A 12,381-nucleotide genomic window follows, 5' to 3' on the forward strand; every position below is an offset into this window, starting at 1 on the left:
GTTCTTTGGATGTGACTCAGCATTCTTTCTCCTCCAAACACGTCTAGTTGAGTTTTTACCAAAAAGTTCTATTTTGGTTTCATCTGACCATATGACATTCTCCCAATCCTCTTCTGGATCATCTAAATGCTCTCTAGCAAACTTCAGACGGGCCTGGACATGTACTGGCTTAAGCAGGGGGACACGTCTGGCACTGCAGGATTTGAGTCCCTGGCGGCGTAGTGAGATGGTAGCCTTTGTTACTTTGGTCCCAGCTCTCTGCAGGTCATTGACTAGGTCCCCCCGTGTGGTTCTGGGATTTTTGCTCACCGTTCTTGTGATCATTTTGACCCCACGGGGTGAGATCTTGCGTGGAGCCCCAGATCGAGGGAGATTATCAGACCAAATACTTATTTTACCGAGGAATTTACCAAGTAATTAATAAAAAATCCTACAATGTGATTTCCTGGATTCTTTCCCCCCATTCTGTCTCTCATAGTTGAAGTGTACCTAGGATGAAAATGACAGGCCTCTCTCATCTTTTTAAGTGGGAGAACTTGCACAATATCTAGATTTATTTTCTGTCTCCATTCATTCCACTGAGCCGAGAGTGGGAGCTCGGGGGCGGGGCTTAAGGGGCGCGTGCTCTGTGAAAATCACATATTACACATATTTCTGGATCCATTTCAGATTTTAAACACACAAACATTGACACTTTATGATTATGATGATTATTAATATTATTAATAATAATAATAATGTTTTTGTGTGTGGTTTAGGAAGGGCGGCACCCTAGCGCCCTCTATAGGCCAGCCGCCACTGCTTATAATGTAAGTCTCGTGTCTGTTACATTTCATTTCTGGCAAATCTAATGAGTGGTGTGGTACATCTTGGGAACATTATGACAGACGAAAACGAAAATGGCACTCAGGAATTCAACAGTGTAATGAATCGCGTTTTTAATGCGCTCGACGTTGCCAGAAGGGATCTCGCAGCGCAGCGCAACGACAATGTTCTGCGAGTCACCAGGAGCACGTTCCGGAGGCGTCGGAGGGCACCAACAACGGGTAGGCTATATCAGTTCTTAAATGTGCATGAGCATTAGCATTGTCCATTTCATATTGTGCTGATGCATTGGTCTTAAATCATATATAGTGCAAGGCAAGCTTATTTAAAAAGTTTTGTTCACGTTACATTTGCAGTGGATTCATAATGTATCGAGTTTAGTTTTAACGTTTTCATTTGAAGTTTGAGCCGGGAAGAGCAAGCTAACTACTGCTGTGTAGCCTACATAAAGCCTACATAAACTTACTGTGCCAGGACAAGTTGTGTATTTTAAACCAACTGGATAAATATTACAGTTGTAATGATGACAATATTTAAGCAATAGTCGTAAAAGTATTTAAGCAGTAGTGTACTTGAATGTTATGTGAGAAGCTCCCTCAAATCTTTAAACAGGAATATGATAACTTGTTCATAATTATACAAAAATGTGAGAACTATGACAACTCAATTTAAGTATAAATGCTAACGTCCTTGAATCAACAGGTCAATTATACTTAGGGATACCAACTTTGTTATGTCTTTCTAATGACAATTAAGCAGTTATTACAAATAGCATACTCCACTAAATATAGCTGCTATTTGTGCTATAGACAGGCTATATCAGTATTAACAAAATATTTCATTTCAATTGTGAAATATTTAAATGTTATATCATGGCTTAGGACATTACATTCCGTAGCTGTATCATACGGTCATCCTCTATCTTTCTTTCAAAATGATAGGATAGACGATAAGTAAAGCAAGAGAAAGAACTTTACACATAAAAATGGTCATCCATACATTTTCTCCCTCCTTTCCAGACTCAATGGAGCAATTTATTAAATACAATTCTTCAATTTTGAGTGGTGCTTATTTTGTATAACCGTGTGTAATATTGTACATTCTGTCATTTTACAGGGGCATCAAATGAATCTGCCGGAGTTTGGAGGGTGAGACTTTTTCTGTTGGCATTGGCGGACCAATCCGTCCTTCCAGCACCTACAGAGAGCAGCCGACTGTCAAGAGAAGGTTTAGGTAAATAATTAAATAGGTTTGAAAAATGAGCATCCACTTGAGACTGATTCATTATCTGCACAGACAATGCACACAATTTTTGCACACCATTCAACTTCATTGAAGACTTTTCAATGTTTGATATGAATATTATTTCTGTATGGCCTGGGTGCAAGGTTGAAAACATTAAAAATAATCTCTTTAATCCATCACCTCCACTTTTGGCAGCAATGCTTACCTTTACTGCCTAAAAACACATACACATTATGCCTATTCTATCATTGGCTTACATTGTTCAAATATTAATAATAGCTTTTTTCCATTCATAACAAAGTCAATGTCTAGGATGAGCCTTCATTCATATGGCACCTTTTTTGACCATATGTTCATAGATGTATATTTTTCACTTCATATAAAGACACGATATGGCTTAGAATCTAAATCATAGTTATTTATAGAGCCAGTATATTGACTGACACCTTCTTTTTCTTTTTTTTTACAGGAATCCCAGCTCATGACCAGCAAGGGGTTGTTTCAGAACGAAGCTATGTCAAGCTCTCAATGACTCTTTTAGAGTTCAACAGCTATGTTTGTCAAAGTTTTCCTACAATTCCCTTGAATATGATTGGGTTCACTCTGGCAAGAGCTGGCAACTCCAGGCTACTAACGCAACTGCAGGCTACTACTATGGCAGACCTTAAAAGATCTGTTGGCAGGAGCAGGGTTTATATAATCCCGCAGGCAGACATACCAACATTGTTAGTGGTGAGTTGTTGTTTTGAGCCTATTCTTTACTACTGTTACTATGTTATAAATTCTACATATATCTATGTTATACTTAATTCTTTAATATTAGGAGATTGATATTGGTTACTTTTTAAGCTGCTTGTTTCGTCCATCAAGTTCTCCTAAACTTTTTTATCATCCAACCCACAGATGGCCTCATCTTCTGCCTCTGCGGCCCTTAGACCTGCAGGAGCACCCTCTGCCTCGGCCGCCTCTACCTCGGCCACTGATTCAGAAGGAGCAGCCTCGGCCGCCTCTACCTTGGCCACTGATTCAGAAGGAGCACCCTCTGCCTCGGCCGCCTCTACCTTGGCCACTGATTCAGAAGGAGCACCCTCTGCCTCGGCCGCCTCTACCTTGGCCACTGATTCAGAAGGAGCACCCTCTGCCTCGGCCGCCTCTACCTTGGCCACTGATTCAGAAGGAGCACCCTCTGCCTCGGCTGCCTCTACCTCGGCCGCCACTGAAACTGCGGGATCAACCACTGCTCCCACACCCCCATCAACTTCTGTATCTATGGACGCTGATGTATGTAAAAAATATCTTATTATGAATTCATCTCAGGAGATTTTTGAAAATAAACATAGTAAAAGACAGTTGGATGTAATTGTTACCTCTTGTCAATCAACAGGTGGAAAGTTTGCATTCCGCACAATGGGTAAATGCTGGGACTCCAGAGGTAAAGCTTTACTGTATATGGCTGTATAGTTCAGTATTTGTAGTGTATATACACGTTGTAATAAGGACATTAATATTTCATGCACCATTTTTACTTTCAAGGTATTTTATAGAAGGTCACGTTTGGAACAACCAAACAGGTATTTATAGATAATGGTGTTTTATACATAATTAACACAGTGTATTGGTTTTGAATGTAAGCTAACTGAATACCCTGTTCTCATCCTTTATATATTATTATATATAATTATATATATATATATTATAATAATTAATTATATATCCTCTTAAAATAAAGAAACATGTTTTTTTTCTAGGAATTCATTCAATGACTTTTTAATTGATGATTCTGATGAGGAGGAAGAGGGCGAGGACGAGGCTTTTGGGACTTTGGAAAGTTATGTCTTTCCCGTGGTAAGTTTTATTTGTCATTATTAAAAAATAGGACAACATTTTTTTCCGGGAACTGATAATGACACATACTAAATGCAATAATTTCGCTACATTTCCGAAAGCACCAGTACCCAAGACAGACAACCCCTCTTCACCAATCACCAGTCATGTATAATGGACTTTATACATTTTAAATGATTTAGGAAGAAGTGGATCTGGCCGTCCTTTTAAGTGACTTCAGAAAGGAATTCGTTTCTGATGGCCTAGTCAGTAATATCTGCATCAGGAGGAAGAAACTTCTTGAGAGTGCAATAAAAGCCATCTCAAGGGTTACATTCTGCTGGAACAATTCCCCCTACATAGAATTTGTAGGAGAAGATGGAGATGACATGGGTGGACCACAGAGAGAGTTTTTCAGGTCTGAATAACCTCATTTAGTGTATGATTCTTAATCATAATGTGTCCTAGTTTTCAGGTTGACTGCAAAGTTATAGTACTGTATTTTTTTCTCAATTGATTTATTGTAGACTCTTGATGATAGAAGTACAAACAACCATGGGAATATTCGAGGGAAAGGCTGGTCAGGTCTTCCTTACCTATGACCAAGCGGCATTAGATGGCCACAAGTATTTCCAAGCAGGCCGCCTAATTGCGTGGTCAGTGGCACACGGAGGTCCGTGTATCAAAGCCCTGGATCCCAGCCTGTACCAGCTGATGTGCGGCCAGGAGGCTCAACTGGAGCAATTTGACTGCAGTGTGCTGCCTGATCCGGATGTTCAAAGCAGAGCAAAAAGGGTGCCTGATTATTTTTATGTTATTAATTAATATTTGTTAGGATTTGATAGAAGAAAATACATTCCTTCTTGGTCAGTGAAAGTTTGTAAAAGCATAAAAAGCATTTCCACTAAATCTTTGTAATTTATCAATCCGGCTACATTATGTTATCTCTAAGATCCTACAGTGCAAGACTGCAGAGGACCTGTCTGCCCTCCAGCAAGACTTGGGGGACTGGATCTCTGAGTGTGGCATCCCTGGCATCTTCAGTGCCACTATCGGAGAAATTCCGAAGATTTATTCCTATGTAGTTAAGCACTACATATTTCTCAGGTAAACAAAAACACTTATAAACAAAAAAATATAAAATCATAGACATTATAAAACAATGTTAATATAAAAGCCATAACTTATGTTGGAGATTTGGAGGGATAACTGGTCCGCTTTTCAAATCTCCGCGCGTTCCTATGAAGCTGGTTATAATACAGGAAGGAATCCATAGCTACAAAGTAACCGTTAACAATAATCTACTTTAATGGCAATATGACAATGCAATACAATCATTACAATACAACATGATATATTACAGTTATATTGTAATGCTTAAGGAGTAATGCCGGCTTACTCCTGCTCTAGTCCGCATACTGCAGAGCTACTTTCACCCGAGGGCAGCATGTGAAGAAGAGACCGAACGCCAGGGATCCACCGGAGATATACCAGAGCAAGAAGGAGGGGTTAGGGTTTAGGTCAGCTGGTCATCTTTTCAGGTCATCTCATTGGGAGACGCAACGCTGGCCAGCAAGAAACCAAACAGGCTCACTTTCCAACAAAAGGTCTCAAGGCCTGCATACCTACACCTCCCCCACAGAGCAATAAAACCCTGTTTACTCCAACCAGCCCAGAATGTTTATAGGCATTTGTAGTCCTTACATTTATGAAAGGATAAAACAGAGAAATCAATATAAAACACAAACACAGGTATTGTTTGAACAGTATTCACTTAACTGCTACTATTGATAACCACCAGAGAAACCCAAGGGACCTCTCTTAACATCACAACCACTGTAGCTCGTTCTAAGTTGAATGCAAATCAGGACATGCTCTCACCTTCCCCCATCTTCCTTTGTCCTCAAAAACACATGTCAACAGGCCCCATATCCAGCTCACAGTTTTACCCAAATTATTCCCATTTTAAGCTTATCCATAGTTTGCTAACATGAATAAATACAAATATAACTCTACACTTACTGTATGCTACTAATATTTAACATTTTGAACACTGAATATTTTGTGTTTTCCTTAACGTAGGTTAAAATGTTGCAAATTATGTATGCTCTTTCCTATTATTACTGCTTTTTAGTCCTTTCCAAAAAAACGCATCAGTTTTTCTTCAGGTTATATACATGTTTGATCTTTGTTGGCTTATAGAACGGCCAAGATGGTGAACCAATTCACGGAGGGCATGAATGCTTTTGGGAACCTGTGGGACCTGGTCAGGAACAACTGGATTGCCTTCCTTCCCTGCTTCACCAACATGAGGACCCCGCTGACAAAATCCTCCTTTAAGGCCATATTAAAATATGAATACAGTCCAAGAGGAACAAATCACCGGGAAAAAGAGGAGGACACGATATACAGCTGGGAGTTGGTCCTAAACCTCATCGAAGGTACATTTTATACCTTAAGGAAAATGTAAAAGCACCTCATATGAAATGACTATAACTCAGTAAATACTGTTATTGATGGATGCTTTACAAACAGAAAATCGATTTAATTTAATATCAATGTAGCTAATGCAAATACGAAAAGGGGCAAATACACATGTTGATGTCAATATACCATAAAGCCAAATAAATGTAAACTACATTATTGATTAATGTTTGATGTTAAATTACTTTAGTGATATTATTATGTTCCACATTTGACTTTAAAAATGAAAATAAATATTCCAATATACACTTTTGTCATTGGCAGACAAACTGACTGAACTGACATTTGAGGACCTGCTGATTTTCATCACTGGGGGCAGATGAAGTTCCAACGCTTGGCTTTCCAAACAAGCCCTCCATTGACTTTTATACACAGGAGGCCGGTGTGCGTCGTTTGCCATATGCCTCAACCTGTGCTATGACGTTGTTCCTACCAAGAGGCATCACAGAGGAACAAGAGCTTCACAACATACTGAACCAGTCAGTGAAAGACTCGTTGGGCTTTTTAAAGGTCTAGAAAAATAGACGAGGAGGAGGATTGGGAGGGTGTGCAGAGTATGACGATAAGATGAGGGAGAAAGTATTACTGCAATTTTGCACTGGGTGAAATTTGACATTATTGCCATAAATATGGAAACTGCGTTCAGGAAGTGCACTAATGATACCTCAATTGTTGCTTTGTTCTCGACGGTTCATTTTTGACTCCCTACTTATAAATGCTCTGATGTTAATACCATTTATTTGTTGTTTTTATTTGTTCATAAACTTAAGTCATTCTACAAGTTGCAGTTTTATGAGCGTTCAAGTGGCAAACAATTTCTTGTCCTGTGAGCAGTAACTTCTAACTTGGCCCTGTTTTAAGAGGGACCTTGTATTAGCGTGGTTCGGAAGCTCAGAATTGTGTTCCATTCCTTTGATTTGTTAAGTACTTCAAACATGATATGTATGTTGACATATGCTGTAAATCCACCTATAGGAATAATAAATCTGATTTTACATTTACTTGGTGCTATGATTTAAATGACATTTAACAAAATGAAGATAACAAATTACTTGCAAATTCAAGTAACACATTACATAAAAGGAGAGATGTTGAGTAAAAGAACATTAGTAATTTCTTCTAGAATTTAAACACATAATATGGGAGGTGTGTGGCGCAGTGGTTTAATGCGCTGATCTTCAAATCAGAAGATAGCAAGTTCGAGTCCCACTGCAGTCAGCATGTCGTTGTGTCCCTGAGACACTTCACCCACAGTATTGAGTATGTAAGTCGCTTTGGATAAAAGCGTCTAACAAGTAACATGTGTTAAAAGTATTATTTACTGAACCAAAAGTCATTTTTCTAGTGTGTATTTTCAGTGGTGTTACCCAGTGTAGTTGGGGAGAACGGTATTGGAAATAGAAGAGGAGAGGAGGGAGATAGAAGCAGGGGAGGAGTGTGGATGGTCATTGTAGCTCTCTTCACGACACAGACACAGGTCGGTTCTTTGAAACGGGCGTTTATTCTTGGAGTTATATCTTGTAGCCTATCATTTACAGTAATAGTGAATAATATCCCCTCACACTTAATAGTTTTTTGTAGTCACATTATGTTCTTTCAATTAGAGCATGTTTTGAATCTGTCTAACACAAAGCAGATACCTGTCCTTTAAGTCAGTTGTTCCAGTCATTGCATTTTGGAGATCTTGCTGTTGTTCAGAGCTCAGGATAATGTGTGGTTGTGGCACTATCACTGCTCGTTCAAGATCATCATTGTTTGCTTGCAACTGATCGAGCCGTATGCCATGTCTTGCCAAGCCATTTTCAATATTTTCTTGGCTGTAGGGATCATTTCCAAAGACATTGTCTATAGCTGTTGAATGTTGCTCCCTGTTGGCTAGCATGCCCTCCATCCAAATATGTGTTGGTGTACGATTGTTAGCAGTTCTTAGTCTATGGTTGTTCCACGCATGTCTGAATAAATCTAGTCTTTTTTGGATTTCTGGTTTAAAAAACGATTTGTAGTGCCATTTTCTGAATGTCATCTTCGGGGTTCAATATTTGTTCATCTTCAAAGGAATAAAAAAGTGTGTAAAAATAGTGCACAACCTGCTGGAAAACATCTCTCCAAAGACGCTCAATACGTTGGTTGTGTACAGATTGGCCTGTAATGTGCCTCACTTCTCCGTTTCCCTGTAGAAGGTTCATCAAGAGGGCAACTAGAGTGTTCTCCCCGCCGTGGTCAGACCTGACTCTGGATGGTAACCCATACCGACAGGTAGCTCGAACAAAATGGGTTAGCACTGTCAAAGCTGTGTTGTCAGTGCCGCAGTTGATAAAAGTTACGAGTCTGGAGTTCCCATCAATTCCGGCATGTGTCACAAGCCCCCACCTGTGCAAATAATCGAATGAATAGAACAAGGAATTAATGCATTGCATTAAATACCTTAAAGGTTATCTTTATAACATTTGTTCAATATATCCAATACTTCTATAAATGTTGTTGATAAGAAAATGATTGAGATTATATAGTGAAAGAGGAAAATAATAAACAAAACTAGGCTGGATTAGAAGATTATAATTACTACTATAATTGCTTTCTTTCAAATTCAAGAGCTGATTACCGAATGAGACGCATATGGCCATCTATGTGCCACAAGCTGTTAGGAAAGGGCACATAGTAGGTTCTCCTAGCCACAGTCTGGCCCCATCTCTGTGCTGCTGCAGCTGGATCGATTTGCTTTAGAGTCTCTCTAACTCTTCTTCTTTGTACCACAATCCCTTCTGCGTGTAGGTATGCCCTCATCATCTGAAAGTGGTTAATTTAAAAAGACAAATAAGATACAGAACATTTTATATAAAATGTTATATATAAACAAACTCTAAAACTCTAAAAGGGAATATAAACTAGTATGCTTACTTCTGAACCTGATCTAGGAAACTGGTTGTGGAGTCTCCTGACATGCTCTTCTAGGTCAGGATCACTAATGGTAGTGAATCTGTTCCTTGCTGAAGTATTTAAAGACATCATTTTTTTATGAAGGAATGAGGAGGAACAGCCCAACATCCTTGCCATTGCTCTCACGGTAAAACCTTGACCTAGGAGCAGCTCAATTTGCCCCCTCGTTATGTCAAGAGCAGGTCTTCCTCGTCTTCCTTATGATATGGAAATAAAAAAGGAAAATATATAATATCAATTATATAAACATGTATAATTATTATAACAGTTCATCAGAACGTTCATCAACAGAACAATGAGTTTTTAAATGTTAAGTAAGTCTGTTAACAACAGGTCACATTAATATTCATGTGAGTTCAAAGTTATATAAACTGGTAAAAAAAGTGGCGTAGTAATCATCAGCGCACTGCTTCAACGCGTGTATGTTGGTGTAATCACGGCATTAATTTTGTTATTCTACAGTATTCTTGTTTTATAGTTATTAACCCAATTTGTGTTCTTTGAAATTGAAAAAGATATCGCATTGTGTTTGTTACTTTCGTTGCAGTTGTATACAGTTGGTTTCCTATTCATGGACATGCTTTTATTTTGAAGGAGAGGTAGCGCTGTTGACAGGAAGTTGTTGTTGCTTTGGAAACAACGTGACGGAGATTAACGGAGAAAAGTAATATCTACATATAAAGACGGAGAAAGTAAACGATAACGTTTATGGTTAAGTGTTAGCACCCCCCGAAGAGGCACAAGCTCTTACGTTGATATTGGAGATTTCAATAAATTCAATTTGAAGAAAAAACGGGAATAAAACAAACAAAACGAATATCCGAATAACGAAATTGAAACCCGAATAGTATTCCAACGAACGAATATTCCGATATTCGAATATTCAGGTACAGCCCTAAAGTCAAGGCAAGTCATTTATCAATGTTAGTTAGTAATTCACCTGAATGCACAAGGTGTGCTGCATGGAAACCAGTATGTAGGGCATTTGAAGCTTGAGGTCCGGAGATGAAAGATCTGAGATCAGTGAGACTTTGAACTATATCCTGCACAGCCTGGGCGCCAATAGTATCTCCAACCCTTCTTACGTTAGCTATAGAGCTGTTGATAGCGTAAACTTCTGTTCGGCCCAAAGATCCTTGATTAAATGCTCTTTGAATCTCAGTACATCTTCTTCTTATACGTCTCAGTACAACGCCCGCCATCTTGTGTTTGAACTTCTGTGAAAATTGATGGGCGAGGTCTATCTTAAGAGCCAATAGGAGACCGATATGCATCCACTAGTTAACTAGTTGCAGTTCATATGGCTCACTAGTGAACGTGAAGGCCATACACGTTCACTAGTGAGCCTATATATGCAAATGAAGCAGGCGGGACCCAGATTCTGATTGGTCAGTTCAGCTCTGTGAGGGAGAGCCTTAGGGGGCGTTCTCCTGCGATGTTTTTAGTAACGTCTTGAAGACGTGAGTTGCATCAGTCGGATATTTATGCCCACTGTTAAAATATTGTCCGTGGGAAGTCAGTCAGTGTGTGTTTTACCTAGAAATATACATGTTTCTGCTTCTGCTTTGTTCCGCTTTGTGTGTGTGTTTTTGTTGGTGCGAATGTGCGCACGCTTGTGTGTGAGAACACCGGCACTCGAGACACAAAAGTATATGAACGTGGGACATTTTATAAGCGGTGCTCATTAATAAATCAGAAACACTGGACAGATCTTAAAATCAGGGTAACGATAGATCCGTATGAAGATAAACAACCTCTGCATATTTGCCAAGACTAATATTTACGGAAGTCACAGCGATCTCTCAAAGCTGTGATCCGAAGAGCGTTACTTCCTCGTTGTATCCATCAATAATGTCCCTCTGTTATCACAATGCTAATCTAATCCAAGCACCTTTCAAATTGCAGTTTAATAAAATATGTTAAAGAGGATCTATATTCCTGTCTGCAGTCCTAAGGCAACTTTCTAATTTTAAGAAAGTCTTCAATGTTCTTACCTAATTTGATATACAATGATCATAATTACACAAATACTTTTGTTTTATATTTTGTAAATATGGTCATATTTTAAAACAGTGTATTTAAGCTCTTAAATAAACTATTTGGGCTGGGTGGCGCTCTATAGCTTAGGGCCAATAGGAGACCTTGATGCGTTCTTTCCCCTCCTCCTCATTAGCATTCTGTGCAACTAGTGTGACTAGTGCACATTTGGGATCCACTAGTGCTACTAGTGAACATTTTAAGCCTCACTAGTTCACTAGTGGAATTTAAACTTCTCTCACTAGTTAACTAGTAAAAGGCAAAGGGTTCACTAGTTAACGTGTAGACATTTTGAGCCCCACTAGTTAACTAGTAAGGTCAAAAGAGGCGTCAACTAGTTAACTAGTGAACATTTGGCCTTTACTAGTTAACTAGTGAGTGATTCTGGGTGCGACTAGTTAACTAGTGCGCTGCAAAATCTCTGACATGTTAACTAGTTGTGCTTCTTTTGTGTGACTAGTTAACATGTCAGAGCTTTTGCAGTGCACTAGTTAACTTGTAAGACTTTTAGGGTAACTAGTACGGTCAGAGGGCCACTAGTTCATCAAAAAGCTTACACGTTGGGACTTTGGTGCTACTAGTGCTGCTCCTGGCGTCACTAGTAAGGCATACGTGTTAACTAGTCGGACAAAAGTGCCACTAGTTGCTGAAAAAGAGCGACTAGTGAAATGTTTTATTCAACTAGTAAAGCAGAGTGCCTGACTAGTTTGACCATATATCTAACAAGTGAAATCAAAGAGCCAACTAGTGTAGTCCGCTGCCGTCTGATATCAAGGAAATTGAATAAATACTCAAATGGCTTGCCATACCAAACTAGTTGAAGGAAAGGGCTTACATGTTAGAAAAATGTGTAACATGTCAGGTCAAAGACTAACATGTTTATAATATAACCTCACTAGTGAGAATAAATGCCCTCCACTAGTTAACTAGTAAGAAAAACATCTGTGTCACTAGTTTACTAGTGACTCCTCTAAGGCTTCACTAGTTCACTAGTGAGCTAAAGTGTGTGTAACTAGTTAACTAGTAAGG

The 12,381-nt window shown here is 39.0% G+C and overlaps 2 protein-coding genes across 2 annotated transcripts; one reads left to right on the forward strand and one right to left on the reverse strand.

Moving 5' to 3' along the window:
* Positions 1 to 636: 636 nt before the first annotated feature.
* LOC117559484 lies at positions 637 to 6,701 on the forward strand. The gene is made up of 13 exons (XM_034236273.1): positions 637 to 809; positions 922 to 1,046; positions 1,942 to 2,058; positions 2,540 to 2,802; positions 2,974 to 3,351; positions 3,455 to 3,502; positions 3,604 to 3,641; positions 3,819 to 3,915; positions 4,098 to 4,312; positions 4,422 to 4,689; positions 4,847 to 5,001; positions 6,097 to 6,335; positions 6,643 to 6,701. Exons 2-13 carry the CDS (start codon positions 926 to 928, stop codon positions 6,699 to 6,701), a joined length of 1,998 nt encoding a protein of 665 aa, XP_034092164.1. The 5' UTR covers positions 637 to 809; positions 922 to 925.
* Positions 6,702 to 8,363: 1,662 nt separating this feature from the next.
* LOC117559485 lies at positions 8,364 to 10,566 on the reverse strand. The gene is made up of 4 exons (XM_034236274.1): positions 10,256 to 10,566; positions 9,277 to 9,512; positions 8,981 to 9,165; positions 8,364 to 8,748 (listed from the first exon to the last, which is right to left on the reverse strand). Exons 1-4 carry the CDS (start codon positions 10,515 to 10,517, stop codon positions 8,364 to 8,366), a joined length of 1,068 nt encoding a protein of 355 aa, XP_034092165.1. The 5' UTR covers positions 10,518 to 10,566.
* Between the last annotated feature and the right edge of the window lie 1,815 nt (positions 10,567 to 12,381).

Source organism: Gymnodraco acuticeps, unplaced genomic scaffold (assembly GCF_902827175.1).
Source record: "Gymnodraco acuticeps unplaced genomic scaffold, fGymAcu1.1, whole genome shotgun sequence".
NCBI classification, from domain to species: Eukaryota; Metazoa; Chordata; class Actinopteri; order Perciformes; family Bathydraconidae; genus Gymnodraco; species Gymnodraco acuticeps.